The 22,636-nt window shown below is 42.9% G+C and overlaps 6 protein-coding genes and 1 non-coding gene across 7 annotated transcripts; 4 read left to right on the forward strand and 3 right to left on the reverse strand.

The window, feature by feature from the left end:
- The first annotated feature begins 9 nt into the window (after nucleotides 1–9).
- Nucleotides 10–2,746, forward strand: F4817DRAFT_217621 (Pyoverdine/dityrosine biosynthesis protein-domain-containing protein). The gene is made up of 5 exons (XM_049298773.1): nucleotides 10–600; nucleotides 656–805; nucleotides 914–1,149; nucleotides 1,252–1,907; nucleotides 1,966–2,746. The coding sequence occupies exons 1-5, from the start codon at nucleotides 192–194 to the stop codon at nucleotides 2,441–2,443; spliced, it is 1,929 nt and encodes a 642-aa protein (XP_049162805.1). The 5' UTR covers nucleotides 10–191; the 3' UTR covers nucleotides 2,444–2,746.
- Nucleotides 2,747–2,954: 208 nt separating this feature from the next.
- On the reverse strand, nucleotides 2,955–3,995 carry F4817DRAFT_312425 (uncharacterized protein; the record flags this gene model as incomplete). Its single annotated transcript, XM_049300125.1, has 1 exon — nucleotides 2,955–3,995. The coding sequence occupies one exon, from the start codon at nucleotides 3,993–3,995 to the stop codon at nucleotides 2,955–2,957; it is 1,041 nt and encodes a 346-aa protein (XP_049162806.1).
- A 1,461-nt stretch (nucleotides 3,996–5,456) lies between these two features.
- F4817DRAFT_326660 (uncharacterized protein) lies at nucleotides 5,457–7,180 on the forward strand. The gene has a single exon (XM_049301924.1). It carries the CDS (start codon nucleotides 5,521–5,523, stop codon nucleotides 6,487–6,489), a length of 969 nt encoding a protein of 322 aa, XP_049162807.1. The 5' UTR covers nucleotides 5,457–5,520; the 3' UTR covers nucleotides 6,490–7,180.
- Nucleotides 7,181–9,826: 2,646 nt separating this feature from the next.
- F4817DRAFT_326663 (uncharacterized protein) lies at nucleotides 9,827–12,240 on the forward strand. The gene is made up of 2 exons (XM_049301925.1): nucleotides 9,827–10,597; nucleotides 10,664–12,240. The coding sequence occupies exons 1-2, from the start codon at nucleotides 10,429–10,431 to the stop codon at nucleotides 11,989–11,991; spliced, it is 1,497 nt and encodes a 498-aa protein (XP_049162808.1). The 5' UTR covers nucleotides 9,827–10,428; the 3' UTR covers nucleotides 11,992–12,240.
- A 1,425-nt stretch (nucleotides 12,241–13,665) lies between these two features.
- F4817DRAFT_t24 lies at nucleotides 13,666–13,737 on the reverse strand. The gene has a single exon. It is a non-coding gene; the product is annotated as a tRNA-Met (tRNA).
- Nucleotides 13,738–16,803: 3,066 nt separating this feature from the next.
- Nucleotides 16,804–19,367, forward strand: F4817DRAFT_326665 (globin-like protein). The gene is made up of 2 exons (XM_049301926.1): nucleotides 16,804–17,318; nucleotides 17,433–19,367. Exon 2 carries the CDS (start codon nucleotides 17,519–17,521, stop codon nucleotides 18,839–18,841), a length of 1,323 nt encoding a protein of 440 aa, XP_049162809.1. The 5' UTR covers nucleotides 16,804–17,318; nucleotides 17,433–17,518; the 3' UTR covers nucleotides 18,842–19,367.
- On the reverse strand, nucleotides 19,353–21,265 carry F4817DRAFT_326667 (SET domain-containing protein). Its single transcript, XM_049301927.1, has 4 exons — nucleotides 20,264–21,265; nucleotides 20,183–20,208; nucleotides 20,033–20,121; nucleotides 19,353–19,971 (listed from the first exon to the last, which is right to left on the reverse strand). Exons 1-4 carry the CDS (start codon nucleotides 21,020–21,022, stop codon nucleotides 19,517–19,519), a joined length of 1,329 nt encoding a protein of 442 aa, XP_049162810.1. The 5' UTR covers nucleotides 21,023–21,265; the 3' UTR covers nucleotides 19,353–19,516.
- Nucleotides 21,266–22,636: the final 1,371 nt, after the last annotated feature.

The following is a 22,636-nucleotide window of genomic DNA, read 5'->3' on the forward strand; positions in this document are numbered from 1 at the left end:
ATAGCTGTACCAGGGGGGTAAAGAACTCACCGTATCGCCACTAAGACCTGAGGACGCCTCGGAGGTCGAGCCCCAATGTATCTATCATATGTATCATGCAATGGGTCTGCATTCTCCTGCAAAGGTAGACTTAAGTTCATAGGTTCGACCATATCCGACCATCAACCGTGTTGTTGAATACTACTCACAATATGCCGTCTGTTTTGAAGCTCGACACTGCCGATGACTTGGCATTTCCGACAGCTCTGGCTGATAAGCTGGGAGATATAGAACCCTCCTATCTTGAAACTGCTTCGAGTATCTTAAGTGTCATCTCGCGATATAAGCTTGCAGATGACGCATTCTTAGCTAAGAGCCACGATGGAGTCAACTTTCTGGCCCAAATCTACTCTAAGGTCGCGGTCAGTCAGGCTATCCACATGTGCCTCCCTGCTTTCCCCTTCAAGTCGCCAAACAGAAGCACCAAGGTACTTGGACGTCTCCCTGACAAGGCGGAAGAGTTTGCGCTCGCACATCTTAACGGCTTATGCGCCGCCATAGGTGATATCTACGCACCAGGCGCAAGGCTAATGATTGTTTCGGATGGGCTTGTTTATAACGGTATCTAACCCTTAAGACACTTTATATATGCTACTTAATACTAATAAGAGTGAAGACCTCCTAGGAGTGCCAGATAAGGACGTCTGGGCATATGGTGAAGCTCTCCGAGCATTAAGGGCGAAAAAGGGGTTCCGCCATATCGAGTTCTGCCGTCTTAAAGACATTGTAAACGTAGACGTCCCTAACGAGTTGGATGAAATAAGATGTAAGCATAAGTTCTACGTCTATCCGTATATACTAGAAGTTGAAATCATTTTCAACATTGCATTATTGTCCTTTTATCCACAGGCAGATGCTGACGCCGACAACTTAGATGTCGCCAACGCTACCAACTTCCGTCACGCCCTACTACAGCAATTCAGCAAGCCCGGGTATAATGTATCTCTCAGAATATCAGAGGACGAGGACACTTGCTTAACATATAGGGGGTATATCAAATTCCTAGAGACCGACCTTCAGAATGTGTACCCGGTTGGCGAAGGGCGGAGTAAGTCGAAATACAAAAGGGGTGTCGAGTATATTGCCAAGCAGATGCTTACCCGAGGAGATGTAAGCTCTGTTATTTCATTTTCTTTTCCTACCCCCAGCACATATTCGACCACTAGCTAAGTCAAGAACAAAGCCACAAAAATAGCTAACGTCATCATATAGGCCTTTGCTCGAGCTGTGCGTGAAAGGTTCCCCGATCGCCTAAGACTCTCGATACATGCCTCAACGGGGGAAAGCAAACTCTCTATCAACCTATTGCCGACAGATACGGCTTTCACAACGCCTTGGCATTGCAGCATCGCATTCAGACTTGACGGTACTACCATTACTGGCCACAGGGCCGAATTCGACGCCAACGATTCTTTCGAGCTCGTCTACGAAGATAACCAGCCTAGCTACTTTCGAGAAAAGAGTGACTTGCTGTCATGGGCTACCGATAAGGGCGGTATTACCTGCGAGCCACTATATCCCGCCGGAGTCTTAATCCGGCCTGCGGCAGGTCGAGGCGCCCTATCCATAAGGGATGTAAACGGCCCTAAGGTACGCGCTCTAGCACAGCGCAACTCTCCTGTCATATTACGCGGCTTTTCACATACCAGAAGCCGAGATCTTTTCGTAGATAAATCAGGAGAGCTTGGTGAGCCGACAGGGTGGAAATTTGGTCTCGTCCTTGAAGTCAAGGACCGCGGGGCGGATACACGCGGCTTAAATAATGTTCTGTCGTCTGAATGGATGCCTTTCCATTACGATGGACTATTCAAGACGGAGAAGAGAGTACGGGATGATGGGAGTGAGGTGTTGGTATCTACGCCGCCTGGGTAAGTTCCTACCCCTATCTGCTCTAAGTCTCTCGCTTTAGCTAATTCAGTCAACTAGTTTCCAGTTCTTCACTGCCGTAACAGAGTCACCCAAGGACACAGGTTTCACGCTCTTCTCATCGTCAACACTACTGTTCAAATATCTCCCCGCACACCTACCCCTATCCTCGCTGCGCCCTCTGACATGGACCGTGTCGACATCCTCCTTCAACTCCACCGTCATCAACGGCCTGCCTATAGTAATAGACCATCCAGTCACAGGCCGTCCCTGCCTACGCTACCACGAACCGTGGCCCCAGTCCAAGACGCGATTCGAAGCGACGAATATCACGATTGAAAACGCGTCCGACCATGGTCTAGATGCCGCGGGCGTTAGCGATGCGCTTGTTGGCTTGCTGCATGATCGCCGCGTCGCGTACTACCACTCGTGGGATAAGGGCGACTTGCTCGTGAATGATAATGTTCTCACGATGCATACGCGGAGCGACTTCACGGCAGGATGTGATCGCGAGCTATGGAGGATAAATTTTGACTAGTTTATTTAAGATTTGATCCCCTAGTCCCAGGTATTCGTGCGGGGCACGTTCTTGGTTTGGTAGAGTATTCTCGAGTGTGGAAATATCGGAAAAGATGCTGTATGTTGGTTAGCCCGCCTTATGATAGGCCCAGTCGAGTTTCTCGTCATATAATAATGCCCTTGCCCTTACCTAGCCTATGTTATAATTGATAGGGATATTTTTGTATGACTAGCCCTTAAGTTGGACATTGTGCTAGGAGTCATTATGCCGTATTTCTAGGTAATATGGCGAGGTCTACACCTGCAACCTTATGGTTGGCGCGTGGTTATGTTTCATTTGAGGAATGCCTTTAATCATTAATTTCTGTGTAAATTTCGGGGTTTAGCACCTCAATGGTCAGGTAAGCATAGCCTAGTTGCTATCACACGTCGTCTTCCTGCTCCAATCTTCCGCAGTTTCTTTAGTAAATAGTTTCCTTATCAACGTAAGAGAGCATACCACCCGGGCTTTCCTTCTCAAGTCTACTTTATTACCAACCAACCTCAGTAGCAATGGGATCATCCATCTCCTTAAGCGGTTCACGGCGTCTAGGCTTCTTCACTATCTCAAATGATTCCAAATGAGGAAACAGGAGAGGATGGCCTAGGTCGGCCTTGTTGGTATATTTGATGACGCCGTTCAGTAACAAAACCTCCGTCGTGTACATGTAGCGCGATGGAGGGATTCCCCGATACGGGTCGTAATAGTAGAATGAAACTACCAAATGCTTGATATATGGCAATGAAGCGGTCAAATCCCGGAGAGGGTATACCCACCAGTCCATATGGAACCAACCAATTTTGCTTGAATTCATATATCGTATTTCGAGATGCTGGACTCTTTCTAGCAATTTCTTTCCCACTAGCCGGAGGTGAGCATCAGGGTCGGTGGGAAGTGATTTGTTATAGTAGCAGAGGAATCCGTAAGGCATAACTGATTCCAGGTGAAGTCTTCGTAGGAGTCTAACATCAATACGCTTTGCCATTAACGCTATTGGCTTCAGCCGTGATGCCCAGTAGAAGTTATCTACGCCTATGATGACCAATTTGTCGATAGCCGGGCTGAAAGGGAGTGAATCCTCGCACGGTTCGCCGTAATATTTAATAGCCAGGCTACGAAATTGCCGACAGACCTGAAACAGGCTTATCGACGCCCACGTACGTGGTTCACAGATTATCATGTGTGTGTGGTTTGTAGACCCGTCCTGGTCACTTGGATCGGATATAGCCAGGTAAACCTTCAGTTCGTACGGCTCCATCATTACATCAAATATCTCGAGAAAAATGTCTCTTGGTAGTGACATCAGATCAAATCGAATATTCGCGTTCGACTCCTCCAGTACAGTTGTTTGCAAGGGACAGCACCATACTTCAGGTTGATCTTCGTTCGAGTAATCCAACGAGCGTCTGAAGAATGGTTCCACCTTATCAACAATTTCGGTCCAAGGGACTGGATTCTTCGGGTTGATTGATATTTTGAGTTTCTGGGGCTCGTAATAATCTTCCCAAGGATCAGGGGCCATGATTGACATAGTGGCTCGGATGTGACACTATGTTTTAGGTAGTTTTGAATGATAGGCAGAAATATTTTGTGTTAAGGAAGGCCACAGTCTCCTGGATTTGGATAGAATGGGGACACGATTGTTACCGCAAGAGAAAATATGATTTAAAACAAGCCGGCTGTTTAAAAATGTGAAGGAATGGAGTTGTCTTCAATAAGGTAATCACCTACCCACCTAAGGTAATACCATGAATTGTACATACAGGACGTTAACATACCTGAATCATTGAATAACTCGAAAAGTGGTCTATTCTTGGGTGCAGTCATTCGTCAATAGGAATACTTGATGAATCACTTGTTTTCGGTCTCTTTCTATGTTTGGTGAGGAAAGAATCACAAACAATCATCAGCACAAGCATCACTCCGAGGCTCTTGTCGCGGGATCCATGGACAGCTTTGTATACTTGCGTAAAGCCTTATTAAATTACACTAAGAAGCTGTTAGTTCTATATTATTAAATAAACGCATAGATTAGGTACCTTAGTAAGAGGTAGTTAGACGGATCCAAACGCCTAATATTAGGGAATTCGTAAGTAATACAGAGATTTTGATGGACAAGTCCTCACGTATCATTTCAATTTCTCTCAAGACAGCTAATTAAAGCATCCTAGCCTATTTAGTTGCGAACGTCGGCCTTATATTTTCAGATTCCAGGTATAAACTTATCAAGATGATTAATAGTGATATCAAAAATCAAGTACTAAGATTCCAACGGAAGTAAGCAATATAAAATTAATTGTATTTTCATATTACTCCGTAATATTCTATCAAGATACAGTAGGACTACCCCGTAGGGTAGCCCCAAGATACTAGGTCTATATAAGGAGTCTACGCCTCCCCCCTATTCTTGAGAGGGCATGGATTAATACCGCCACCACTATACCACTATACTAGTAGCCGGACCCCTGCCTTTCGCTTTGTTTTATGTTGTAATTTCTTAGTTTACTTGTTTACTCTAGGCTAATGATAACACCTATCAAAATAAACGGTGGGATTAGTTTCATTTCGTTGTAATAGAGCATTTTTATCCTGTTTGTTAATCTCTTAACCTAGAGGACAAGCCCAGTGGCTAAATCCTTGTTGGTATATGGGATTACGTTCTCAAGGTAGCTAAGATGTGTCGATGATTTCCGGAGAGTCTATTTAAAGCAAATACCATGCCGATGTATGAATATAGTTGTAACTGATAATTATTAAGTGAGCACGTTCATACTTCAGCGCATCGACATCATCGCACCGTTAGTACGAAGTATAAATAACCCAGCGTCAAAGCCACTTCATAGAAACTATCGTTGCCGGCCAAACTAGGTCTGAAAAGGGTCATATACGTGGTTCACTTTGTTGGGAGCTACGCTTTGGGCATAATACTAATAAAGATAAAGTCTGATGAGCATTATATATAAATACCTACCCGTCCACCCAATCCACCACCCCCAAAAGAAGCTACTCTGCAGCATCATACCGATGATAATATCTCCGAAGCAATATTGTCGTGAATGGCCAGCAGCATGCAACACTCGTCAAGATCTACCCGGCTTAAATATTGGCTGAGTCGATTCAGTGCGAAGCTTCTCAAAGCAACATCACCTGAAGAATCTCTTAAAACAGCATCATCAAAGCCAGCTGTGCCTCTTCGAGCAGCACCGCCAGTAGAACCTCGCAAAGCAACACCATCTGAACCAGCTGAGACCCCCCAAATAACGCCTCCAGGGCTTCCTACAACAACATTGCCGGCAATGGAAAATGAAGATCATTGGAGCTCTAGTGACTCTAAATCTCAATCTATTCAAAAAATGTCATCCGAGGGATGGCCAACGAGGCCCCAAAGAATAGCACCGTTCAAACTCCTTACGCAAGAGGATCGCGAGAGGATTTCAGACAATATATCTACCGCTTCCGCCAAGGTAAGCTCTGTTGCTTCACTCGGCATCCTAAACATCGCCGAGGCCCAAGCCGGTGCAGCAACTACCGCAGCAGTAGCTCGCTTCGTCGCGGACAGTATACCTTATCTTCTCGATGATTTCAGCAGGCGTGCCGGGGAAAAAAGGACCAATGATCCAGAGGAAATCGCACAGTATGCTTCCACCATTCCCTCCTGGCCCAAAATTTTGTACGATGATATCGGTGATCAACCCGCCAAGACGGTCGCTAGTCATGTCAAGGGCTCCCTAAACGGTCTTCACGCAAAAGCTACAGTTGCAGCTATTATAAGAGCTGAAAAGAGACTCCTTCGCTCCATTGCGAATGTCATGGAAGACCACGTACTTATTTCCGGGACCACAAAGTGGACACTTAGGATATTGATATTCACTGTTTCAGCGGCAGCTTCTGAAGCAGCTTTAATGGCGGCTTGTCGAATTACTCGCACTAGTGCAGGTGACATAGCTCTCGTGGATAACGATCCTCCACCACCCTATATGGAAGATTCAAAATTGACGTGGGAAAGGGGGGTTCATGGGGGGTAGATAGGTAGACATGACACGTGTCACGAGGTGGAACGAAACAGCATGGAAATAACTCCGCTGTTCTAGATGTCTCATCTAGAATCCTGACAGCGTTTGATGGTTCAGCCTCGTCGGATATGGTTCGGCGGATTGGTTTTTTTCCCTTTCTATCTTCCGTTGCCGTCGTCTGGCCCGTTACGGCCGCATCAACTGCCTCAATAGCGGCTCGGATTGCCCTCACGGTCGTCATGGCGCCGATGCCAACGGATTCTTTTAGGAAAGGAACCCAGGTCGCCGTGGTCGCCGCGGACGCCGCCGCGGCTAAGACTCTATGTGAGTCGGTTATTCCCTTTTTTAAATCTTCATTATGCGTAGGTAAGACTGGTCGGTTTTTTTTGGGCCAAAAATGTTTATTAATTGTCTCTTATTAAAGGAACGAAAAGTCCGAAAAATGAGCCAATGGCTCCGAGGAACGTCAAAACTTAATAGAATGTATTTATTGGCGAGCCGAAGGTAGTCGGAGTCGCTCCCGTTACTGCCGCAGTTGTAGTGGTAGTGGTTGCATGTGTGTGATGGTCTCGGTGATGGTCTCTGTCATTTGGGTCATCATTTTGGCTTGGTTGGTCCTAGAAAAAGGCTATTAGTACCTATGTTTATGTCACGAGGTGGGGCAAGAAGCATAGAAGCAACTTTGCTCTTCCTCAAGGAACCCTAAGCTAACAGGCATGGGAGACCGTGGCTATACATACCTAGGTACTGAAAGTATCCCTTGTTCTAGATATCCCATCTAGAATTCTGACGGTGTATGTGTGCCTGTATGCGTGCTTGTATGTGTTCTTGTGTACGTGTTTGTATGTGTGTTTGTTGAATGTTGTAAAATAGTTGCGGGGAGTTTCGCGATTCCAGGCTTTCTTAACTGTTTCTAAAGGCAACTTATGACTTCCGTGTCTGGTTCATAATTTAACAAGTAGTAGAAAGTTCTTTCTTAAACTTCGTAGGATAGGAGGTAAGTAAAGAGCCTATCGCTGCATGGTATGGTTTCTAAAATCTTTAGGTTTGAATTTTAGATTTTCTTTTTAATTCTGTCAGCTCTTCCCTTTTCCAAAGATGGGATGGGACTCTGTATTTTAATGAGGCGCGAATGCCTTACAAATATCATCCGCTGCTACTGCTAGTACATTAGTGGTAGGTAGTGTGTAATATTAGGTTTAATTAACAACCCGGAAGGTATATATGTCATTGATGTTGTAGGTAGGTAGGTACCTCCTAAGGTAACTACATGTTGGGATTTCTGCGTCGAGGAAATGTATGTACTTATTTTGTGTGGACTGGACTGTGTTACGAAAGTGCGTTGCTGATTCTTTCAAGAACTACGGGACTGCCTCTGTTTATATAGCAGGTACCTACATGTACCTACCATATCTACCTGTTTAACTCCTCGTTCCTACCCTTGATGACTCGTTATTGCCTGGCAACCGTCCCGCAACCGTCCTGCAACTGCCTTTTACCTTGCCACTAGTCCGATGACATCAATCACCTGGGAGCATTCCGTAGGGGCACGGGGCGAAATAGCCAGTGTTAATATATATGTAGGTAGGTACCTAGGTAGTAACTTCCAGTAATCCTATACCTACATGTGCATAAGGTAATAAGTGTATCTACCTACCTTCCTCAAAGCAGTAGCAGGTACTCGGCACCTGTCCGATGCTCGAGTGTAGCTTCCAGATAGTCTTCTAGGCAGATTACCTTATACATACATGTACTTAAGACAGGTAGGTATAATCTTTCTGTATATGACTACCCAAATCTTAAGGTATTTTTGGGAATACTACTGTTCCAATCACCCTTCTAACCTATTAGCGAACCCAAATATTGCAAGAATCATATTTGGATCATCATGTTCGTCTCAGCTATCAGCAGACTCTTTTCATCTTCTATCTATGTATCTTTGAAAGAGCAAGAAGGCACCTAATGCGAACAGTACGACAGGACCTGTACCAAACAGCCTACGCTTGTGTGTCAAATGAGGAGAGCCCTTATCACAGCTTAGAGATTGCATCGAGGTAAGACCATCCATAATACCTACCTACATATGGCATGCTCTCAATGCCTACACCTACTTACCGAACTAGCATCTAGACTTTATAAAGACTCGATACATTTCACTTAATCGACTGAAACGTTAAGAGAGCGTGAAACCGCGAGACTCCCCGCAACTATTTTGCACCATTCAACGAACACTACACTGACAACTCTTCTGCTGAGACTACAATATAAAAAAAATGTTGACCGAAACGGTAACAATAACCGTTACACAAACAGCTACCGCCGCTGCTGAAACTACGGCGGCAACGGGTTCGTCTGGTGTCTTCGGAGTTAGTTGGGAGAGAACATATTTTATCATAACTTTCCTCGGAGCCATTGTCTCATTTTTCACACCAGCAAATCTAAGCTCTCCCACCATTTGGTAACGAAAGCTGCTAAGGCGGCTCTGATCAGTATAGCTGCGAGTATTGTCAACAACGAGCAACCGACTCGGTTTCGAGTCCCATCTGGGGAGGCAGGACCTTCGCGAGCTGTATAGGGCTATCCTTATTCTGTTTATTTGATTCTTTACCTCTCCTATGGTTTTATTGTACCATATTGTACCAGGCGATATACTGGCTTTGCTCCGGTACTCTAGTCGTCCCTTACCCCATTGCCGCGTTATGGGTGTTTAAGTGTAACCTACCTTAGATAGTTTGTACGCCTACTGGACGTTAACGAATTCACCATCATAATTTCCCTCCCACCTTTCTTTTCGCGTTGTCAAGGCCCTGAGTAAATATTTATACTAAGCGTAGTTGAAACATCCAGTAGATATGTAGTCAGATGATGTGGATACCTAGAAACATTTCGTAGTATATATGCGATAGATACTTGTTCGAACGTGGTCTGTGCTCCCCTTCTCTACCTCCCCTCCCTATGTAATTCAAATATCATCAATCTCATACGTGTGGGTTTCGCGGCAAACATGATTTTGCCAGCCTCTTGTAACTTTCTTTATTCATAACTCATAACTCAAGTTTTCTTAAAGTTGACTAACCTAGATAGTTAAGATATGAAGGAAAACAACTATTTTCTATCAAAAGCGTATCTTTTACATTAGGTACTTATATGAGGATGAAAACGACCTATCTAGTGACAAATCTGAGCCATGACGGAATGACGGAATGACGGAGAGATCGACCAAAACCAATGAGCCAATCATAGCTAGTTACAACCCGGGAATCTTGAAACGGATTTCCTGCATGGTTCTCCGCCAAGAACAAAAGCCCTAGGCCGATCATGGATCGCCAATGGATCCACGGTTGATCCAGCTTGATCCAATCCTCGCCCTTCGCTTGTCCTCGTTCATTCTCGCTCTCGATTCCGTTTTTCATTGGCGGCTTCATCCCACCATCGCGCGTGTTTCGAAACAATGAGGAGGCGGGCTGGGATCGACTCGTTTCAGGTTGAGCCGACCATCGAATGGCCTCCAGTCCCTTTTCTGCATTGCCGTATATTCTCTGCTACCTACTGATGAACGATAGTTGGTAGGACTCTTCCCCAATGAGCGTCTAGCATGGGATGATGATGCCCGGGACCACGGGTCCATAGAGAGTATGACAGAGAATACGGGGGGGTGCTTATTTTGGGGGTAATGGGTAATATATTACAGAAAAGTAGCCAAATGCGCGCGGGTACTACCTACAAGTCTACCTACAAGTCTACCCAACGTAAATTTCTAAATTTGTTATTCCTCGAAACCCATTTCTCTCTTTTCGATCTAGATTTGATCACTTGCCAATTCCCTCGGAATACCACCTCCTATCGTAGCCCAAGTTTAGAAGACTGATATTGGAATGAGCTTTGACATTGGCATCAACATCAACATCAACATCAACATCGACAACGCCAATCAATACTAGAAAAAGAACAATGGATCATCCATCGAGGGTGCTAGCGCAGGCGCGAGAGCATCTCGAAGCTCTAAAGCAATCCGGTCTCAGCCGCGATGCCCTGCTCGCCTTACTAGGAGAAGAACCACAACAACAACAGCCACAACAACAACAGCAGCAGCAGCAACAAGCTACTATGATAGCTGAAGGTATGAGATGCCTCCTTGGGACAATATCAATTGCCCAATTATATTAACTGGTGTTAATGGTCTTAGCCATACCAAATTTCAGTTATAGAGATATCAATCCTTTCACCCAACAGCCCCCCAGACAACGATCTTCCGTCTCGTCATCCAGATCCAGCTCTTCGAGTCGCGACAGCGTATTCTCCGCCGCCTCCATACGAAGCTCTGTATCGTCAGCGTCGGCCCTAACGACTATTGACGCGAAGTTCTGGTGCACGTCCTGCGATAAGACGTTTAAGAGGAAGTTCGACTGGAAGCGACACGAAGAAGAGTTCCACGAGCGATCGCGAAAATACCCCTGCCCGAGCTGCAACCAAAGCTTCTGGGGACCCAATACATTCAACCAACATCACAAGTCGGCACACGGCTGTAAAACCTGTCCGCATGCTGACACCGTAGTCAAGCATTTACGGAAGAGAAGGGCATGGGGCTGCGGCTTTTGCGCTGCGATGTACGGCACGTTCGAAAAGCACATAGACCACGTTGCCGCACATTTCGAGTCCGGAAGTACAAAGGCTGACTGGCTGCACTCTAACGTCATCTACGGCCTACTACACCAACACCTCATCCATGAGGCATGGAAGGCATTGATCGTGAGGAAGCAGAGTAAGTTCAATGGTCACCAGCCCATGTTCAGCTGGAGTCCCGAGTCAACCGGACGAGCTCAGGGTTTCGTAGAGAACGAAAACCCTGGGCAGTTGCAAGACTTATTGGAATTTTTCGACGGAACCAAGGAGTCCGCGGAGAGCATCGTCGAAATGGCGTACACTTGCGTCCATATCGTATTCCGACCAAGGTCAGCTTCCGGCAGTCAAGGTACCTCTCAGTCTGCATCAGGTTCAGCTTCGCCCTCCACAATGCCCAAACACATATCCGTCTTGCCAAGGACTCCGTCGGTCCCGCGGCGCTCAGCATCTACATCCGCACTACCTGGTGTAAGCCGACACGGCAGACGAACACCGTCCATGGATTCCAGCCGCACTGCCCCTGCTCAAGTTCCAAACTTGAACTTGGCAATGCCGATGGCGTCAAATAACCAACAACACATGATTTGTGCATACCAAGACTTTTCCATGCAATCAACTCAACAACAGGGATATGTACCTCCGGTCAGCACCGACAAGGCATTACCACCAGAGCCGCTAGCACCATCGCCGACTTCGCCTATGAATATCGACTTTCCACTCTTTAACACTGGAGATGGGCTGCTACCGCCGCTCAACCTATCGTCAGATGACTGGCAGAGTTTTACGAGCACATTGATTGAAGAAGAGGAGCCGCCGCATCCCTTATCTTCCAATGACTTCCCCATGACATGGGATGATCTCGGACAGTTCCAATCGAATCCCCAACGGTGATCAAAGTCAGTTTTGAACAGGAGAGGCGTCAAAGCCGAGGAATTAATAGTGCAATGTACATTTTTATTATGCCCGGGTCATGGAGCTCGGCTGGAATGCATAATGTAATGATAGCGGACGATAAATAATTGCATTGTATCATGTTCGATGTGAAAATACAAACGAAATATTGCGAAATTGAATATAACGTCTTGGAATTCAAGGACTAAGCCGATTGAAGTGCCATGTTCGAGAAACTACCTACCTACCTAGGTATATAACTCTAGATGACGTTTTTAAGTCGTCAGGTAAGCAACGAATATGTACCTAATTCCAACTCCCCGATTCGCTACCAGCACAATAACATACCGGTAATGCCTAGCCACTAGAGGGGGAGATTACGGAGGTGTAGAGGGAACACATTAAAAAAACGCTAAAATTTATAGGTAAACTCTGAGGGGTATAATTTACAAAGCTATGGCCAAATAATATTCAATAAAGCATTACATATATTAAGGCTAGCCGGGCAATACCCCACCCAATTTGACCAATTAAGAGGCAACGCAAGAATCGCATAACCTTATCTAATCAAATAGCCTACTTCGTAGTTATTAAAGATCATTCAAAAAGGCCTCATTTTCAGCCTTTTTACCTCGAAATGACTAGATGCGACCGTAGACCGTATAGATGCAACCGTATAGATGCGAGCGTATAGTCTTTAACCGATACATGCGACCTAATAAAAGCAATCGAATCTTACATCGTAAGTAAATTAATTGGATTTAATCAGTATAATGGAGCTATGTCAAAAGTGCGGTATAAAGATAAGGATAAGGATAAGGATAAGGATAAGGATAAGGCGGGCGGTGTAAGATTTAGCCAATAGGAGAACGCGCATCTTGAAATAGGCTATAGCGTAAGTGGTTGAGACTTACAATGAAATACAAGTGTATAGTAGTAAATTTGTATGAGGGATTAAGTATTTATAGGTACAAAATAGCCTCGCATACTGCCCGGGCATTTAATAAGACCCATACTGCCTAACTACATAGTATTGCTTTAATTGCATATAGAACAATTAAAAATCAGATAGGGGTAAGTGTATCAACAAATTTGGGGTTTTTTTAATGTGTTCCCTCTACACCTCCGTAGGAGATCCTCATCGAATATTTGTTTGACATCATTTAAGATTCCCAACTTGTAGCATTATCGGGATAATTATCATGTGAAGATCATGTGTCAAGCTGCACCTACGGCTCTATGCCCGAAGAAAGTTTAATGTGCATAACTCGGGCTTTCGGTCCTGAAGGGTAGCCAATCAAGAACTTTTGCCCTGACCTGAAAGTTAAGTCTAAATAAAGTATTCCAAGTTTCCTAATGAGGCAATGTTGATCATATACCTATCAGTTGCGAGTTGAGGATATCCTATTGAGCATCATTTTTTATGCCTCTCCGATTCAGCTTTGAAATGCATCCTAACAGCACAGGACACAACAGAAGCGCGTATAAAAAGAGAATGAAAAACTATTAAAAATACATGTAAAAAATATTGTCGCATGTGAAAGAGAAAAAAAAACCTCACGAGATCCACCGTGGTGGGGAGGTCTAAGGTGTGCGTGCCCTGAATAAACGAACTCAAGGTAAAAAAGATAGATAAGAAAAACAGCAACAACAACAGAAATCAAAAAGTTAAGCTAGCTCCACTCCGTTTCGATCGGAGGTCCTCCGGGTTATGAGCCCGGCGCGCTTCCGCTGCGCCATGAAGCTTTGTGCGAGTTACTTGTATCTCATCGTTGGTGGTAGCAACCGCGATGTTTTGACCTATAAACTCTTTGCCGATTTTACCTGTGAGTCACATCGTCACAGTCAACACTCGAAGATCCCATTGGACGGTGTTTTTTATGTACTTTGTTGCTTGTAGCCGTAGGAACTTTTTCATGTTTTAATTATTGGCCTTTGGGTTTTATCTTTTGTGATCATATAATATGTGTAGGCTATCTAGGACACAATGTTTTTCAGGGTATTCATACTCGGTACAATACTGCGCTTCTTGTAAAAGAGTTGAAAATATTCTAGATGGTTATTGTATCATTATACAGCGAAAAGGGTATATTTCGATAGTGTAATTCGCCATAAACCAGCACATGTCTTTGAATATTTATTTTTGCTCTTAGTTATCCTTCAACGTAGCTGTAACAATAATCCGGCCCTTTGTGAACTTGTTACAGCTGCATAATTATATCAACGTTCTAATATAAATAATCGAGGTGAAGGAACAGATGCTGACTGTCTTTCAATTAAGATTCTGCCTCAACAAAGCTCAGTTGTTTAACCATATCTCGTTCATCATTCTATAATGCACTTCTTGAAATTCCTCATTTAGACTTATACTATCCTACAACAGCAAACAACTAAGTACCTATGTCCTAATTAGCAGTTAGGATACATGTATACTGTCAAACGTCCTGGTTCCGAAGATGCTTCCTTATACCAAATTCCTATCCAGTTTCACAGCAGTAAGTGCTAGTAGCTAGATGATATTATATAGGACGACTCACCGAGTTCTAATGTACTATCATTTTTATGAAGTCAAGAACACTATCAGATAGATGCCACCATAGATCTTTTTACCTAGTAGATAAGTATCCTTTGAATAACTTAAGGGGTGATTCCGTTCCTTTAACAGGTTAAATTTTCTATTTATCCTCTTCTTCGGGACTCCAAATATAGATTTCGTTTCCTGGGGTTTCGAACACCCGACTCAATATTAACTGTTCTCCCTCGATGTATTGACTCAAACCAGTATTAAGTGCTCAATCAAAGTGTGTTTCTAAGAATTTTATAAACATATAAGACTAGTAACTAGGTCATTTCGAAAGATTAAATATCTTTAAGAACGTTCATTTCGAAATATTTATATTCATTTTCCAATATTGCTACTTCTACTTTAACATATTCGGTTACTAACGCTCTAACCCTTTCTACATGTATTATCTTAACCAGATCATTCTTAGGCTTAGAACTTAGCATAAGGTTAACGCCTTTTTATATGGGCCTTTGAAGTTGATTAAGATTGTTACGCTAGTTGATTAACAGGTACCCAGTTCATGCTTTACCTAAGCCTTAAGTGTCACTTTTACAGGAATACTAGTGTACTTCTTAGTTAAGTATACGCGGAATTTTTCTAATACTATATCTGGATTTATTTCAAGGTTATGTAAGCCAGATAGGATGGATGAATATGATGTGAGGGTTGTGAATAGACTACATACTCAGCTGGTCGAAAACATTTGGGAGTTTTTCTTAGCGTAAAGAGACAAACCCGCACTTTTACAAGTCACACAAGAATGCCGCTGACAAAACGCTAAGAGCAACCTCGCTGAGAAACCGACGCCCGGAAGGTATCGGTTACCTGTAACATGGGCGAGATGGCGAGTATCGGCCGCGGCAGAATATAGGTGGAGAATTTAATGCTGAGACTCGGACAGGGCTGGGAAATAGTGGATTGGCATATAGGAAATCTACTTCGTAGTGTATGTATATAAGATAAAGAAAGGGGGAGGTCGAGCACGGACCAGATGTTGGGTCAGGGCTACCGGGTCAGCGGGTTTGGAGATCATCTAGTAGGGCAATCACATCTCAATGATTTTCATTAATTACTCCGACAACAAATTAAGAGGCGCAGCAATCAAAGCATTGTTTGTTTGCTTGCGTAACTCTGATATTTTAAGTAGCGGATGAGCCAATGATAAGTCGTATTTTGGATTCCGACTTTTTGGCCGGGGTCGCTTTCCATCCTGCCATCCTGGACTTGCTGGCGAATAAATTACTAAAAATGGACTACAGTGAGATCTCAAAATGTGATCGATCATCTGAGGAGTTAATTACTGGTGTAGATATGTTAACTATTGAACTCCATTCCAGCCCGGAGCTCGGTTCAAAATGTGTGTACATAAATAATCTCTCATAGTAGCTTATGAAAGTAAAATCCTGACAGCCCTGCTCTCACTTAGCCAACGTAACTAACGCATGTAATGGACTGAACGACCTAGGCAAAAATTCGGAAACTATATATATTAAGTACCTCATATGCATTATTAATATGTAATGGTAATTAGATCGGGACCGGAGAGAGGCAATCTTGGATAGAATAGATGCAATTTTTAAAAATCCCGGTGCTTGCAGATCGCGAAAATCATGGAATTCATAATGGAACCTTAAGGGACTAACCTAAGGCTGTAGGGGTCCGGAGGATTACGTTCGTCTTCAGGGCCGAGGTAAGATGCCGAGACCTAGCGGCTAGGACGGACAGCTCACGGCGATCTTTGATGAATCATTGTACAGTGAAACCTGTCCATAACGAATCTACTCTATAACGAATACTCTCCTTAACGAATCGATATTGGGTTTTTTTGAATTTTGTATGTGAAATAACGAATTTTTTCATATAACGAATTTCGTTAGCTTCGAGGCTTAATCACCACCTAATTCGTTATGAAAAAATAAAGTTAAACCGGTTTAGGAATATTACTAAGCCTATTTTGGCTTAGACTTTTAGTAAATTTCGTTAAGTTACTATTTTGATTGCCACTTTTCCGTTTTGGGTAGGAGTATGGTCTGTGCACTTACCTACTCTATAACGAATATTTACCATAACGAATCCGAATCGATGTTTTATTCAATTCGTTATGGCCAGGTTTCACTGTAGTATGATTGGTCCCCAACAAATTGCCAGTGCGCACCAGGATGCCGGGTCTAGTAGTCTACATATCTATAAGCTAATTTCTCTATTACCTACATAGCTCTGGTTTGCTTTCTCGAACACGGATACGTAGAAGAGATTTAACTAGCTAGAGCTGAAGAGGAAAATATCGACAGTCGACGCAAGGACACAAGATACACAAATTGGTAGCATTTGAGATCCAAGCATCTGGCGCATGTCTTTAACCGGGGACCCCTGGTTTTCGCCATATTCTAGAAGAGTTCAATAATCGTTCGATGTAAAAGATCTGGCGCCAACCACGCATAAAAGTGCCGTCATATCATGCCATTTTACCTCACAAGAATCTACCGCTCGCGTGATTTTCGAACCTCGGGAAATGTTTTGGTATTGTATTTCTAGTATTTCTAGTATTTCTAGTATTCCCACTGTCGGCATAGAATCGGTAATGACCGCAAACACATAGCTTCGTCACGCTATTCCATGCACTAGAAACATGCACTAGAAATTTTTAACATTCAAGCCAGAGTTTAAGATTGACGCATGACTCCGCAAAAGCGGAACGAGATATTAGGTAACGCCTTATGAGCACGAGGCGGTAAGCAAGGGTATATTAAAGACTTTTGGAGTATGTATTTGCCATCTACAAGTTACGAAACTTTCTTAGTTTTAAGAACCCGTGTTTTGAAACCTGTTCCACGAATAATTGGATCAAATTGGATCAATAACTGATACTCTCTAGCTTACTTATAGAGTCTTATCTATTTCTCTCACGAGTCATCTTATTGTCTTCGAGGAAAACTTCAAGACAACAAACAACTAGCCGCCATGGCTCTCAATTATAAAGAATCAAGATTAGTCAAGGATACACTACCGTCCCTACGTCAACATGGTGAACACATTGCGACTGTCTTCTATAAGACCATGTTACGCGACCATCCCGAACTCCACAATTACTTCAACACGGTGAATATGCACACAGGAAAGCAGCCGCGCGCCTTGACGACACTTATTCTGGCTTTCGCCTCCAACATTGTTAACATCAGCGAGCTAACACCGAAGCTGGAACGTGTGGCCCAAAAGCACGCCTCGCTGAACATTCAGCCCGAACAATATGAGATTGTCGGCAAGTATCTATTGCGCGCGTTCTCTGCCGTCCTCGGCCCTGCCATGACCCCTGATGTGAAGTTGGCGTGGACGAAAGCTTACTGGGTCATGGCAAAGATGCTAACGGGCCGAGAAGCTCATATTTACCGCGAGTTTGAGGACTGGACGGGCTGGCGGAAGTTTATGATCTTTAACAAGAAGAATGAGACTGTAGAGGGAAACATCGTCTCCTTCGTTTTGAAGCCGGTTGATGGAAAGCCGTTACCACTCTTCATGCCCGGCCAGTACGTCACCTTGAGAATCACAGTGCCCGGCATGAAGTTTACCCAGCTCAGACAGTATTCGCTGAGCGATGCGCCCAGCCGTGACCATTATCGGATTACCGTCAAGCGAGACCAGGGGTCAAATTGGGATTACGCCAAGCCTGATGATATTATGACAATTTCGACAATTTCCTCAGCTGCCAGCAGCGCGTCAGATAGCAGTATTGGTAGCGTGCAGCCATGCAGGCCTGGTATCGTCTCCAACTCGCTCATTGACGAGTTCCACGAAGGAGACACCATTGAGTTGACACACCCGTCAGGCTCTTTCTTCCTCAACACGAAAATGGACACCTCGATGCCGCTTGTCCTCATCTCCGCCGGAGTCTGTGTAGCCCCGCTGCTCTCGATGCTGAACACTGTTGTAGAAAAGCGAATCAACAGGCCAGTGTCCTGGATCCAGGCATCGCGACACGATGCCCCCTTCCAAGCACATGTCGAAAACATGGCTAAGAGGCACCCGAATATGAGGACAAAGTTCTTCAAGTCGAGGCTGTCGGATAGTGATGTGTTGTCGTATACTTCAACCTTTGATAACGACTTCCTCTCCCTCACAGCCGAGGACTTGTATCTAAGAAATGGTTCGTCCGAGTACTACATATGCGGACCCGAGAAATTCATGATGCAGGCGTCCGAACACTTACACAAGTATGGTGTGAAACCAGAAAGGGTGCAGTTCGAGATCTTCTCGGTAGGAACTTTCGAGATGAGAATGGAGGACTGATTGGAGTACGGGACTAGTCGATACGACCGAGGTCGTCTCGAATAGCTATTTACGGCGCCATTCACCACGACGCTTCGTGGCCGATCTATTCGCTCTAGGCTTTCTTTAAGAAGCCTATTGGGCATTAGCCACATACCATATCCTAACGCATAGTGCGTAGCCGAGCGAAACGAGTGAATCCGGATAAAAATCTGGCTTATTAGCTCTGGGAGCCTTACTAGAGTCTAGTTAACTGGCCACCGGCCCATGGTAAACATGGAATAGGAGCCGCCCAACGTAAAGCAAGAGGCAATAGCCGAGCCAATCCTTTCTTCCGGGAGGAGTAACACTAAGGTTTCCGCCGAGGTCATTTGGAGTATGGCGTTGAGTTTGCTACGTTAAGCAACCAAAACTCTAAAACTATGGATTATTGCGTCAAATAAAGCTACCATAGAAGATGGATAGGAATTACGAGTCATGTCTTAGATTATTAGAGCTTATGTACCTTACGGTCTAATTGGGAATATAAACTACCTGAATCCCCTTAATGCTTCTATGAGAAACGGGTAGCGGGTCGCCTTAAGGTGCATAACTTTCAGTGGCATCTCGTAGGTTTTGTTCATCTAGAAAGGTGTAGTAACCTAGGTATTTATATGAAATTAAAAGGGGTGGATTAACAGTTGGAATCTACACCCTTTATGACCTTCCGTCGATAGTAGCCTTCCTCTCCCGCTCATTTAGCTCATGTCGTAGTTGATGCATCCCCGCGAGATAATCATCTTCCTCTCCGGCGTATTGTACCCACAAGTATTCGCACAATTCCACGTATCTCCTAGCTGCGTCTAGCTCGCCGACTCGCATGTAGGCTCTAGCAACAGCACCGTAGTGCACAAGAAGTTGGGCCTCTAGATTCTCCTTGGCTACTAGGGACTCTAGCTCTTCGGTGAGCCTTTCGATTGTGTTTATCGTTAGATTAGACTGTCCCGCAGCACTATCGTTTAGCTCATGGTAGATATCCTGTAGTCGCACTCGGTTTTCATCCGAGGCCGCTCTTTGTTTTTGAGAAGAAGCGCATAGTGAACATGTACAGGTGAAGCCCCAATTCTTCAAGTCTTCCTTGCGCTCTTCGTAGGATAACCCAAGAGGTACATCTAGCATAGCAGAGCGTTAGGGAGGAGATGGTGGAAAGGGGCTAGGGATAAGGGGTCTTACAACTTTGTGTTATCTCTTCTCCGGGCTCGATGTCGCGCATTGCAATAACTTCGACTGTTAAAGAACGTACCGAGTATCGCCAGAAAACACTGTTCGTAATTTAGCTTTCCAGTTCAAGAACATTCGGGACCTGAAGGTGTAAATGCGTACTTGGGCCTGCAGTCGTGATTGATCCGCTATTTCTGTTAGTGCTGAAGCACATCAGGTCGCGATTTACGAGGTGCAACTCACGGAGCCAATAGGAAGTAATCCTAGGTGTGGTATCTCAATTCCGAGCTCAACGCCAAAGATATTCGTTCTGAGAATGTCTTCAACAGTTTCACCGCCAGTGCTGCGTGCCAGTGACAAGATTTCGCCTTGCTGCTCCTCTGGTAACTGGCGTAAGGCTCGATCTAGAATATCCTCGCGGAGCTCGGGGCCTACTACATCGAATAGACCCAGGTGTGCAAGCATGACGGGATAGTCCACCAACACTACTTCCCATTTTCGGATCTGGCGCTGCGCAACTAAACCTTTCCCCTTTCCGGGTATGTCCTTAATCACGTACGCCGGACTGCTTCCTTCCGCCGCGAGGGAACTTGGAAGGTGGTCCCTGAGCTTCGGGGGCACGACCGAGTCATCTAAGGCGTCGACCATGCTTGCTGCAAGTACGGGCATGGTTATAACGCTTAGACCTTGGTCTCCGCGAAACGGCTCGAATGTGTAGACACAGAACTGTGGCCCGGGTGCATCGCCCGGTAAAGGCTCTATGCAGTAAGGTCGACATTTCCAAGGCTCCCAGGTCCCCGTATCTATTGCGGATTCTTCATCTATGGGGGGAGGACATGTTAGTGATTCTTGTCTACGGCCTATAATCGAGCCGTGGAAGTCTAAGGAGCAGGTTTTCGGATCCAATGGCTTCGAAAATGCTGATAGCGGATTAAGCCCGGCTAGAAAGGCCAAAACCGCCACCCAAGGGGAGCGCAAGGACTGGAAATAGAAAGGGGCCATGAGAAATATTAGTATGTATATTGATTCAGTGGTCAGTCTATCGTAATACGACTCACGCCAACAGCCGACCGCGCGGTGGCTAGATAGGGTGAAATGAAACTGAGAATGCCAACACAAACTTGAGCATTAGGGCCATGTCTGAGCTAGGCTATAAAAGCCTGTATTTCTTAATTATGAGGCCGATATGTAAATGTGGCCAAATCATTTGGTAGTGCGTGTATGCTAGGCATCATATGCCTGCCACGGTTCCGGCTAAATAAACCTTAACGGTCTTAACAAGTTAGTTAATTATTTGACCTAACTTGCATTAACTTAACCTAAACTGGCCAGATATCTATTTTTAAATTATCTTAATAAATCAGGTTTTTTTTTTTTTTATTTAATTAATTACCAATTATATTTAACGCATATAGGCTTATTTATATATATATTTATATGGTATAATTAATAGTTAAAAAAAAAAATTTTTAAAATTAAAGATAAAATTTTTAACGTAATCGATTTAACGTTTTTACAGTTTAAAGTTATTAAACTAATTAAATATTAAATGTAATAATATTTAAATTTAAATAAAGTTATTTTTAATTGTTATTAATTATTAATAACCACGTATAACTTATTTTTATAAATAATTTTATTTCGTTAAACCATTTTTATTTTATTAACATTATATATTTTTAATTTTTTACTTATTTTATTATTGTATTTAAAAACGTATAATAAAAAACGTATATTAACATATAATAATAAATAATAAAACCGCTTTTAATTATAAAACAATTTAAGTTTAAATTATTAAATAAAAACCTTTTATTTTTAATAACGCCATTTAATAAACCTTACCATAAATTATTATTAATAAGGTTAAATATATAATTTACGTATGGTTTTATACAAATATTAATTTAAAGATTTTAAAATACGGTAATTATTTAATCCCGATTTAAAAAATAATTAATAAAAAAGGTAATTTTTGTTTAAAAAAAGGCAAAAAAATATAACTTTACTATTATTACAATTTAATAAATAAAATAAAAAAATTTAATAATAATTTAATAAATAACGTAATAAAGTACGTATTAAAAAATAAAAAATTTTATTACAATAAATTTATTAAAATTAAATTTAATATTAAAACAATTAATACCAATTAATAAAATAAAATTATTTTTAACGTTAATATTAAAGATTAATTTCGTAATTAAGTTAAAAGGTAACTTATATTTAAAACTTTAAATAACTTTAAAAAGTTAATTTTAAAGTTTATATATTATTGTAATATAACTTTTAAAACGATTGTAAAAAAAAAATTTAAAAATTTATTAATATTTGTTAATAAATAATTAATTTAAAACCTATTATTTAATATTGGTAATATAATTAATAATTGGTTAATTGCCACTTTTAATATAATTTGTAAAGTTATTAATTAACAGCTTAAAAAAAAAGCATTATTTAAAATTTTTTTTTTTTTTAATATATAATAATTGTTAAATAAAAAAGCGGTTTTAATTATAGTTTCTCATTTTATCGATAAAAAATATAAACAAAAAAACAGGTTTATTAAATTGCGGTAAATATATAAAAATTATATAAATAAACATATATTTACTT

This window comes from Daldinia loculata (genome assembly GCF_022478755.1).
Source record: "Daldinia loculata strain CBS 113971 unplaced genomic scaffold F4817scaffold_5, whole genome shotgun sequence".
NCBI classification, from domain to species: Eukaryota; Fungi; Ascomycota; class Sordariomycetes; order Xylariales; family Hypoxylaceae; genus Daldinia; species Daldinia loculata.

Coding starts and splice junctions, on each gene's coding strand:
- F4817DRAFT_217621 (XM_049298773.1), top strand. CDS start 192: ATGCCGTCTGTTTTGAAGCTCGACACTGCCGATGACTTGGCATTTCCG. Junction 806..913: donor CGAGTTGGATGAAATAAGAT/GTAAGCATAAGT, acceptor CCGACAACTTAG/ATGTCGCCAACGCTACCAAC. Junction 1,908..1,965: donor TTGGTATCTACGCCGCCTGG/GTAAGTTCCTAC, acceptor TCAGTCAACTAG/TTTCCAGTTCTTCACTGCCG.
- F4817DRAFT_326660 (XM_049301924.1), top strand. CDS start 5,521: ATGGCCAGCAGCATGCAACACTCGTCAAGATCTACCCGGCTTAAATAT.
- F4817DRAFT_326663 (XM_049301925.1), top strand. CDS start 10,429: ATGGATCATCCATCGAGGGTGCTAGCGCAGGCGCGAGAGCATCTCGAA. Junction 10,598..10,663: donor AGCTACTATGATAGCTGAAG/GTATGAGATGCC, acceptor TAATGGTCTTAG/CCATACCAAATTTCAGTTAT.
- F4817DRAFT_326665 (XM_049301926.1), top strand. CDS start 17,519: ATGGCTCTCAATTATAAAGAATCAAGATTAGTCAAGGATACACTACCG.
- F4817DRAFT_326667 (XM_049301927.1), bottom strand. CDS start 21,022: ATGGCCCCTTTCTATTTCCAGTCCTTGCGCTCCCCTTGGGTGGCGGTT. Junction 20,122..20,182: donor AATCACGACTGCAGGCCCAA/GTACGCATTTAC, acceptor AATTACGAACAG/TGTTTTCTGGCGATACTCGG. Junction 19,972..20,032: donor AGAAGAGATAACACAAAGTT/GTAAGACCCCTT, acceptor CTGCTATGCTAG/ATGTACCTCTTGGGTTATCC.